Source organism: Bombus impatiens, unplaced genomic scaffold (assembly GCF_000188095.3).
Source record: "Bombus impatiens unplaced genomic scaffold, BIMP_2.2 scf_0537, whole genome shotgun sequence".
Taxonomy (NCBI): domain Eukaryota; kingdom Metazoa; phylum Arthropoda; class Insecta; order Hymenoptera; family Apidae; genus Bombus; species Bombus impatiens.
In genome coordinates this window covers 209,540-220,086 of record NT_176956.1, presented here as the reverse complement: position 1 = coordinate 220,086, position 10,547 = coordinate 209,540, and the positions used below count along the sequence as shown (strand labels likewise).

The 10,547-nt window shown below is 36.8% G+C and overlaps 1 protein-coding gene and 1 long non-coding RNA gene across 2 annotated transcripts in view; one reads left to right on the top strand and one right to left on the bottom strand.

Annotated features, from left to right (window-relative positions):
• The window catches only part of LOC112213215, a 4,383-nt gene extending 3,814 nt beyond the window's left edge, over window positions 1–569 (bottom strand). The window contains exon 1 of the long non-coding RNA XR_002947101.2: window positions 170–569. This is a non-coding gene — a long non-coding RNA (uncharacterized LOC112213215). The remainder of the gene's footprint in view (window positions 1–169) is intronic.
• Window positions 570–2,985: 2,416 nt separating this feature from the next.
• Window positions 2,986–9,867, top strand: LOC100747896 (trypsin-4-like). Its single transcript, XM_033321933.1, has 5 exons — window positions 2,986–3,015; window positions 5,652–5,740; window positions 5,863–6,004; window positions 6,905–7,168; window positions 9,476–9,867. The coding sequence occupies exons 1-5, from the start codon at window positions 2,986–2,988 to the stop codon at window positions 9,620–9,622; spliced, it is 672 nt and encodes a 223-aa protein (XP_033177824.1). The 3' UTR covers window positions 9,623–9,867.
• Window positions 9,868–10,547: the final 680 nt, after the last annotated feature.

The window sequence follows — 10,547 nt, the reverse complement described above, 5'->3', positions numbered from 1 at the left end:
CACGTGTTCTGCAGACGCTCGTGGCCAGGGTCACGTAGGTCTTTTCTACGAACTATGCACTTGAAAAGACCGACGACACTTTGATGGGCCCGACGGTGCCTCGGCTCTCGCGACATTGTTTATGGTTCGCCCGATATCTCTTAGGCCTTTCGTCCACGATACTACATACCTACGTACAGTGGTTCACGAAAGTAGTAGGACACCTTTTACGAATATACTATATGTTTTATAGGAGATATTCTGAGACCCGATTAACGTACCGAGACACCACTATTGCGATTATATTCGTGAAATTTGAAATAAATCTGACAAATCTATCAAAGTATAAAATTGTCTAAGTTGTTATTACAGGATAGTTTATAGTATCTGATATTATTAAGCGTTCGATAAATTATACAGCTGTTAAATCATATTATTGAAATTTATATTCGATTTTTTAATTATAAACAGAAACAATAAAAAATATATATATGTATATATAATAGAAATTATGTTATCGATTTCTATTATGGAAGAAACATTGAATAAAATAAAAACTCGATGGTTCAAATCTGAAACATTCCTCGTCAACGTAAACTTTCCCAACGAAAATTTTAAACAATTAGCGTCGCTGCAAACTCTTCGCCGACATAATTGTTTCCCATTTCAACAATTAACGTTCTATCGCGCAATCAAGCAATCTTGTCCGAGGCGCACTTTTCACCGGCAAGCGTAACCATCCGAAAACCGTTCGCTCGTCTATTCTCCGCCATTTAAGCTTAATTCTTGCGTTAACTCCGCGGGCGTAGAAATCGGGTTGGATTTTAAAACACGTTAACCGAAATTTGAACGTCAATTAGCGGGTACTTTCCGAAAGTTTTCAACTTAAAAGCGAATTAACCAGGGCACGGTCGATTGTCGTTGCAAACGAAAAATAACTCGACGTAACTATCGCGAAATTCTCGCATCTACGAATAATGAGACGAGCACTTTTGATTGGAAACTGGAAATTTAATTTCGGTATCGCGCCAATCCGCTAACGGCTGATAGAAAAGTCGATCGTTGTCGAGAATGAACAATAATCCCATGCGATTATCGCGATTTTCGTATCCACGAATAAAACTATTTTCGTTACATTAACGTAAAATGAAGCGAACACTTTCGTTCTTTTTCTTTCGGGAAGTGAACGTTTTATTTCTCCATACGATGCCAATTAAGCAACGGATACAGAGGCGTTTGCAGCGCTAATAAATTATCGGAGGAAGTGTTTCGCGAATGCCCTGAAGCAATTAATGCTTCTTGCATCACGAAGTACGACGATTAAAGCAGTTTACTTTCCATCGGATCGGCCAGACCGCAGCCGATATCGCGATACTGTTCATTTTCTTGGAAGAACTACGCAATTTTAAGTGCCGTCGAACCATATCGATGAACGGTTACGACATTATCTTAATGGAGGCAGAACCGGAAGCAATAATAAAGGCCATTCGCCGCGATAATCAATTCGCCACGGATGCCTTTGCGAAATGGTGCTACTGTTAGCTGAATGAAAAACCTTTAGCCTTATGAGTAACCATTAATTTTACAAGAATAATGCAGAGTTTCGATCGATAAAATTTTAAACCTTCTTTTTATTCAGCTTTTTATTCACCGAGAAGCAAAGAAAAAGGAGTTGTAGTTTATCGTAAAAGAGAAGAAAAGATTCGAAAGGAGTGAATGATAGCTGATGAATGAAAAGCTGACGTCTGGAAGGAAAGTGAATTAATAATAAAAAATAAAACAAGTTAATTTACAGTTCGAGAACTTTTCCATGTGACTATGCATCTTCTTTTACATACCACAGTATACAAAATGCGGATTTTTAATCGATAAAGTATTTTTATATTTAAATCTGAACATCTAAATTTCATACCTAATTTTTTCATCCTTAAACGATCGCTTTTCTTTAACGACTAAAAAAGGTTTCTTAATCCAAAAAGAGATGTTAATTTTCTATTACATATTAGTAAATATTTCCTTATTCATAAAGATATTTGCTAGTTGTAATAATAAATATTTAGTAAGCTTTTGGGAAATATGAACTCCTTAAAAAGTGTTTTCAGTTTTAAAACAGCATAGGTACACATTGATATGAAAATATGCACACAGTTACTGAATTTCAACGATACATTTTGAAGAGATAAACTCGTTTAAATATATGAATATATGTACATTTACAAATTTCTTCCATTACATGTTTATGCATGTAACCGTGCGGTGCGCGTTGTACGATTTATCTTTTCCACATTTACAAAATGCAACTTTTAATGGCAACAAAGTATCCGTTATTATCGTGTAACATTAATCCTCTTTAACAGCCGTCTTGTACTTCCAAAACGAAAACGTCAGTGAGTTAAAATCAAAAACCATTATTTCATGAAAAACACATTGCGACACACGAAGACGTTTTTAGGTTTAATTCGAGCAAACTTTTTTTACGGCTATGTTCGTGTTTCAACGAATAAAAATGTGTATTCGAAATCCTTATTCTATCATTCACAATACGAAACGCTCGAGTAAATTATTCGCGTGAAATTCATCTATTCAAACCTTTTAATCTAAGCCTTTTAAAGCTAGAAATTACTCCAATTCAACAACTTATGCGGTCATTCAAAACTTTGGATATACATATATGCTCCGTTTTTATTTTATATTCGATCGCAGACTATACGAAGTTTGTATGTTTCGATGGAAAGAAGAAACGAAATTCTCAGCGTAAAATTGAAAGCATAAATCGCACGTACCATTAACGATTCCCTCGTATTCTCCTTTAACTTGACAAATTCTCTAGCAAAAAGCACGAATCGATCAAAAATGAATCCAACGGGAATTACGATATGAAATTTATAACGCTACAGTTCACAGTTTCATCAACTCTCTCTCTCTCTCTCTCTCTATCTCTCTATCTCTCTTTCTTGAGCTCTCTCTCTCTCTTTCTCGAGCTCTCCTATGAGAAAGTTAAGAAACATGCTGTACGTATGCAGCGCGATGCTGCATGTAAGTCGGTTCTGCTCGTTCTCGCCTTTTCTTGTCGGAGGCAGAAGGCCGTTCGTTATCGAGAATTATTAATTTTACGACTGACTCGGACGTGCTTGAGACCTTCCGTCGGTATGCCGTTGCATAAACGATTTTGCAGCTTTGCACAGATGGCTGGCTCGTAAAGGGCGGCGGAAACAAGCGTCGCCATTGTACGTGCCGGCGTTGATCGGCATCTTCGTCTCGTAAAGAGAGCCCGATTCTAACAGAGAATTTACCCTGGCCGATTGCGCGTTCGTAAGAATCATGTCAGACTCGGCATACTAATGCAACGGGCATTACGTTCCCCGAGCAATCGATATCCTTTAACAACAGTCTGTCGTTGCCTGTCGGTTCGTCGGTTTCTGCATCGTGTGCAACGAACTTGCCTAATGACTATTCGATACGTTCCGTGTATTTCGAATTTTCCTCCTGATCCCACGGGTCGGTTACTACGATTCTTAAACGAGAGTCGAATTGCTGTTGTTGCTTTCGTCGTTGGAAATCGATCGTCCTTCGCGCATATTTATGTCAGATGTCTAAGGCATACGAGCAATTACGTTTTAAATGTACGCAGTACGCGATACGTTTTACGCTGTCAAATTATTTTCACTCGATAGAACGATTTCCATGGTTAGTATACTTTAACAAGTTATAAATTATAAATTCGTATATAATTGTCTTGTTTCTTCAGATTCCATCTCTAAGCTTCGTTGCTTCACGCAAAGCAGCAACTATCTCATGTTTTTCACGTACATAGAGACAATTTCCATAGGAACGACTTGCTTCTTATAGCATCAAAGATATAGTATAACGTTAGTGGAATAAATACACTGCAATTTTAAGCATCTTTAAAATTCTATTAATTCGATGGTATCAGAAAGAAACGCGTGAAACGCTTGTGCAGAAATTATTGATCTCTTGGTACCATAAATAATCGACCCACTAAAATGATTCTAAAATGAAACTCTGCATGTTACATACGTTTTTTACTTGTTATAATGTTTTTGAAGAAAAGAAAAACAGTTGTTTCCAGAAGAAATAACGTTATCGTGCGGTCACGGCGTTGAAATTTTACGTTAGTCTTGCTGCTTTTACGTAATCGACGTGGAATTCAGGTCGACAGTCTGAAACTTTCGTGGATCGGACATTTTTCTCGTGTTCGGGTAAATTGATACGAAGGACAATTAACCCGAATATCGAAATAAAAGAAGGGCGAGCCTTATGGCGACCAGGTAGTTCTTGAACCAGGTTCCCAGCATGTATACGCCGCTGTTGTTATTGCAGCTCGTTCTACTCGGCCTCTCGCAGAATTTTTTCACAGATCGTACGTACGATTGGCCTGTAATTCGATAAAAAAACACTTTGAACGCTTGAAGTACTTAAGAAGGAAAAAGCATATCGTTATAATTCATACTTTCCTTGCTTTCATTCATCCCACGATTTACTACATTTTGTCGCTGATTTAAAAAAGATTCGAAGGATTTTTAAATTTCTAGTTAAATAAGAATTTATTAATTCGTATGGATTTCAATTGGTAAATTCGGCAACATCTTATTGTACAATATTAATTGTTTATTTATTCGGTCAGATATATTAAATTAGTGTTTTCGTATCGTTCGTTTATAGTCTTAAATTATTTGCACGTTAAATTGCCTTTATTTGTACGATAAATCTATTAAAATTGTTCTATTATTTTTCCGTAGCTAGATTATTGGCTCAATTTTTGATTTATTAAACCGAGACGAGCACGCGATGCTTTCAACAGAGTGCAATTGTCTCTTACTCACGATTATTCGATAGTTCTCGATTTAAGGGAAGTCATTAAATTCTATGGAAATTCATCGAACGATATCGCGCTTTGATTAGTAGTTTTTCAACGAGCAGACAAGTGGAAACGCAAATTCAACTATTGATTCTTCCAGCTGACGAGAGTCGCATCGTCGGAGGCCAGCCAGCAAGTATCGATGAACATCCGTACCAGGTAAGTATTCGAAACGATCGTTCCCGCAATTGGCGAAGATTAATTGGTGGAAATCCGTCGGGTGGAAACATTTCGTCTCGCGGCTTGCGCCAAAACAGCCCATTAAGGACCGATGTATCTTCGTGTACAACGATCGACGAAGCTTTACGTTCGTTCACCTTTACCTGTCGAAGAAAAACATCGTCCGTCGAGTCCATCCCTTTCCTTTTTTCCACGTATTATCTCAAGTTGCTCCCAAGTTCCTCTTAAGTTTCCTTCTTCAAGGCGAGCAAAATTAACCATCCGGAAATCCTCGACTTGATTCTTCCTCTTCTCCATCGAAAGAAAAAGAAAAATATCGCGAACGTTGCGTTTTAATTTTCAAATGCTATAAATTTACGAATACCATAAATATGAAAAAAGGGAATAATTTAGCTCGAATGCAGCTGTAATTTTCTGGTCGTGACCACGGTCACGAGTTCGGCATTTTGAAACCCAGTCGCTCGCTCGATGCAGATATCAGGAAAGATATTAATCCTCGTTTAACAGGCTGGTCGTGTTCCGTATTTCGACGATATTTTCTCCATCACAAATTTCACAGTTGTTTCTGGCCTGATCGTCCGCAAAATTGATACACGCCGACTGAAATTTATAGGTGTCTCTTCGATTTAACAATCGTCACGTATGCGGTGGCTCTATCATTAGCGAGCAATGGATCGTCACAGCCGCGCACTGTGTCCAGAGGTACGTACCCTTTTACTAGTTTCGTTAACAAGCACCATCGATCTCGTTATGCAACGCGTGTGTATCTACGAATAGCCCTAGTCGCGAACGATGCGTTAATGAGCGTTCTTTCGTTCTTTCAGCCCCTTGGTTCGTTTCTTTTCGATCAAGGCAGGCACTTCCGACCTTACGGAGGACAACGCCACTGTAGTCATCGCCGAAAAAATTATTACTCACGAGAACTACGACAGAAGCATCGCGGATTACGATATTGCTCTGATTCGGGTGAGTAGGATTTCTCTGCTATTTTTTATTCGAACGTTGCCGCCCTTTTCATCGTTAGAATTGTTGTAGAATTGTTCGTAAAATTGTTTGTAAGTAATAGTAAAACGAAAGAAACGACAATTCTATGTGAGAGGTTAGCGAGCCACTTATTTTCTGGAATTCGCCTGAATCGTCGAATTTCATTGTACACTACTCTCTTGTATTTCTGCGCGTGCCTTTTGAACTTAATACTCGTATATCGCGAAATAAGATATTTATCTAAATCTAATTTGTTTAACCAGAAATTCGAAACAGTCTCATATCGCCCAATCGTATAACATCGTGTAGATTCTAAGATACGGGAAATTTCGAAGCGAATGAAGAATTAAGAGAATTAGTTTTCTACAAAGATTCAATATCTATCCGTACTGATTTCGAATCGATTAGTCGAAATTCTGATTGATATTAAACACTCAAAAATTCCAATAATACCTGACTGATCTTTTTAAAGAACGGATTTTCACGGATACCTTGTTGCACGTACAAATACAAAGTATGGCTTTCTTAAGAATCGACACATTCGCGTCTCAACGTATAACCGTTTCCTACAAACTAAACTCGTAAACTATTCGTAAGACTGCAACGACGATCGAACCTGCAAAAACTTGGGTATCACGAGCAAGGTAAAAGCGTGACGACTTCACGCTCCATTTCGAAGCGGTTGAAAAAAGCAAGCGGTAACGAAAATCCGGGCGATCGGTGAAGTTAGGTCTAGGGCAAACCGAGCGTCGATCGACAAGGTTTATTTATTAACGGGCCTCCGTGGAATAAAGCCGAAGAATTCAATTACCGTTTCACAATCAATTCCGCAATGCACAGCCTCTCAACGGTTGGCACCGTTCAAACCAATTACAATTTCAGTTGGAAAAGCGGCTGGTGTACAGTTCGCGGGTAAAACCGATCCTGCTGGCACCAATAGCCGATCATTATACGGCTGGCAGCAATGCGATGGTTACCGGTTGGGGAGTTTTGAGAAACAACGGTCCACTGACCACACGGTTACGTAAAGTACAAGTACCACTCGTTTCTAGCGCTCAGTGTTCCCGTTTGTACATGACCAGACCAATCACACGAAGAATGATATGCGCTGGTTATGTGAATGCCGGAGGAAAGGATGCCTGTCAGGTAATTCGATGTCGTTAATTTGTTAGTAGCTTTCTTCCATGCGAATCAATACACTCGTGGTATTAATTCTATTTCAACGTAGTCATTAAGTTATTAATGTTTCGTCCCTCGGGCCATGATCGATCACTTACGATCAATCGATCGATTATATTAAGGTTTAGACCAAGCGGACGAACGTTCGCTCTTCTTCCACTTTGGTATACCTTGAGAATTAAAACGCCGCAAACGAGCATTCTTTCGCCATTTGGCGAATGTTCGGAAATACCGAATCGGAAATCGAGCATTCGCAGGACGTTCGAACGCCCGGTTGCAACTAACGATGCACCAGAGAGTTTGTTCGATTCCTTCAGATGCTTCATTTAATCCTTACGAACGTCCGCTCGCGTTCTTGTTGCGTTCGAATGTTGCGAATATCCTGTAGAAGCAAGAATTCTGGCGTTATAGAAGAAAACCTAGTAACTCTGTAATTATAATTATAATTGCAAAAAAAAACTCTGCATACGAGAAATTTGGAATTAGGAAAAGAATCTCCCAGGGAAGAGTGACATGATTATCAGATATCAGTGTTACGAATATTGAAATGACGTTCCATTGAAATAAATTCCTCCCCCAATAACTTGAAACCGATAAATAATACCGTAAACTTATGGTACAATATACAGGGTGGTTAGTAACTGGTGGTACAAGCGGAAAGTCAAGCGAAAATATAGAATATAAATTTTTTTTTTTAATTTCTTCTTTTTTTTTTTAATGTTTCCATGGAGACAACGATCTACAGTGAGATCCGTTATAACGTACCGCACGCGTACCGAGCGAAAACTCAAAGTCGATTTTCACGAAAACAAAGCCTCAAACGAAAAATTTGTATTCTATATTTTCGACTTCTTTTTTCGCGTAGAATTACCCCCTTTCCGCTTGTACCGCCAGTTACCAACTGTAACATTTGCCGCGTTAAAGATAAGCAAATTTCTAATTTTTCTCAATAAAACTATGATTTTGACAGGGCGACAGTGGCGGTAACCATGAACAGTCTCTATTTCATTGAAAAATACAAAAATTATTATACCCCAAAGACAAATATACAGGGTGGTTGGTAACTGGGGGGACAAGCGGAAAGGGGGCGATTCTACGCGAAAAAAGAAGTCGAAAATATAGAATACAAATTTTTCGTTTGAGGCTTTGTTTTCGTGAAAATCGACTTTGAGTTTTCGCTCGGTACGCGTGCGGTACGTTATAACGGATCTCACTGTAGATCGTTGTCTCCATGGAAACATTAAAAAAAAAAAGAAGAAATTAAAAAAAAAAATTTATATTCTATATTTTCGCTTGACTTTCCGCTTGTACCACCAGTTACTAACCACCCTGTATATTGTACCATAAGTTTACGGTATTATTTATCGGTTTCAAGTTATTGGGGGAGGAATTTATTTCAATGGAACGTCATTTCAATATTCGTAACACTGATATCTGATAATCATGTCACTCTTCCCTGGGAGATTCTTTTCCTAATTCCAAATTTCTCGTATGCAGAGTTTTTTTTTGCAATTATAATTATAATTACAGATTTAAATTTTTAAATTTTTAAATTTTTAAATTTTTAAATTTTTAAATTTTTAAATTTTTAAATTTTTAAATTTTTAAATTTTTAAATTTTTAAATTTTTAAATTTTTAAATTTTTAAATTTTTAAATTTTTAAATTTTTAAATTTTTAAATTTTTAAATTTTTAAATTTTTAAATTTTTAAATTTTTAAATTTTTAAATTTTTAAATTTTTAAATTTTTAAATTTTTAAATTTTTAAATTTTTAAATTTTTAAATTTTTAAATTTTTAAATTTTTAAATTTTTAAATTTTTAAATTTTTAAATTTTTAAATTTTTAAATTTTTAAATTTTTAAATTTTTAAATTTTTAAATTTTTAAATTTTTAAATTTTTAAATTTTTAAATTTTTAAATTTTTAAATTTTTAAATTTTTAAATTTTTAAATTTTTAAATTTTTAAATTTTTAAATTTTTAAATTTTTAAATTTTTAAATTTTTAAATTTTTAAATTTTTAAATTTTTAAATTTTTAAATTTTTAAATTTTTAAATTTTTAAATTTTTAAATTTTTAAATTTTTAAATTTTTAAATTTTTAAATTTTTAAATTTTTAAATTTTTATTCTATATTTTCGACTTCTTTTTTCGCGTAGAATCACCCCCTTTCCGCTCGTACCGCCAGTTACCAACCACCCTGTATATGTAACATTTGCCGCGTTAAAGATAAGCAAATTTCTAATTTTTCTCAATAAAACTATGATTTTGACAGGGCGACAGTGGCGGACCGTTGGTGCAGCATGACAAACTGATCGGAATCGTATCGTGGGGCTTTGGATGCGCGCGGCCATCTTATCCCGGCGTTTACACGCGTGTGACAGTCCTTCGAAGTTGGATCACCGAGAAAACCGGTCTGTGAGCGTTTTCTGTTTATCCTAGTCGCGAACACAGAACGTTATCGAAGCAACTACGATCTGTGAAATTTTTCCTGCAAACAATTCGCGTCGCTACCACGGCCGCCATCCCCTTTGTTTACAAAGAGAGCGGGACGCGTTCGACGAGCACGAAAACCACCACGATTCGCGGTTGCTTTTTCGCAAATAATTAATGTGATCTCGACGCGCTGAAATGTCATCGCCGACTGCTTTTTGTTCCACAATTAGATCACGGGTTATGAGTATTCGATAATAAATGGTGTTCCGTAGCCCGACGTGGCTCGTTCCCCTTTCCACCACTCAATTACCGCGTACGAATCAAACGTACCAATTATCCTTACTCGTCGCACAATTCTTCTCGAATATTTTATCTCGACGATTGTTAATAAGCGACCAATATTTACGTTACGTTTGTAGAGGAAATAAGCACGAACCGAGGAATTGCTGTTCAGCGTTGCTCGTTTAACCGTGGCGAAAGCAGCGAAATCAATAACGAAACATGCGTAAATCCTAATACAAAAACGTAACAAGTGGCCCCATAATTGATTCGGTTATTTCTCATTGAAAACGTCTAGTATTTAATCGGGAATTTCCGGCATAAGAATCCTATCATTTTGCTAATGAACGATCCGCTACGCAGCAGCGGGCGAAAATAACGGACAGTTCCGTAAACAAACCATTTCTGTGTTTTATCGTACGAATTTGGTATTCGTTATAAGGTGTACGTACTCGGTGAAACCCGCTAATTAGTTTGTTCGATGGATGTTGCTTCGCAGTTTAAATTCCCGATTTATATATTCATCGTGTAACAGTTATTTCGGATTTTCTGTCTCTTCTACACGGAGTAGTATTCTCCTTGGAATTTGAACCAACTTATTAGTTTCTGTTTGTTCGTTCGAGCTGAACCAA

Excerpts from the sequence above, each read along its gene's own strand:
- LOC100747896 (XM_033321933.1), top strand. The coding sequence starts at position 2,986 with ATGCTGTACGTATGCAGCGCGATGCTGCAT. Across the intron at positions 3,016-5,651 it reads TATGCAGCGCGATGCTGCAT|GTGTCTCTTCGATTTAACAA; the intron begins GTAAGTCGGTTC and ends TGAAATTTATAG. Across the intron at positions 5,741-5,862 it reads GCCGCGCACTGTGTCCAGAG|CCCCTTGGTTCGTTTCTTTT; the intron begins GTACGTACCCTT and ends TCGTTCTTTCAG.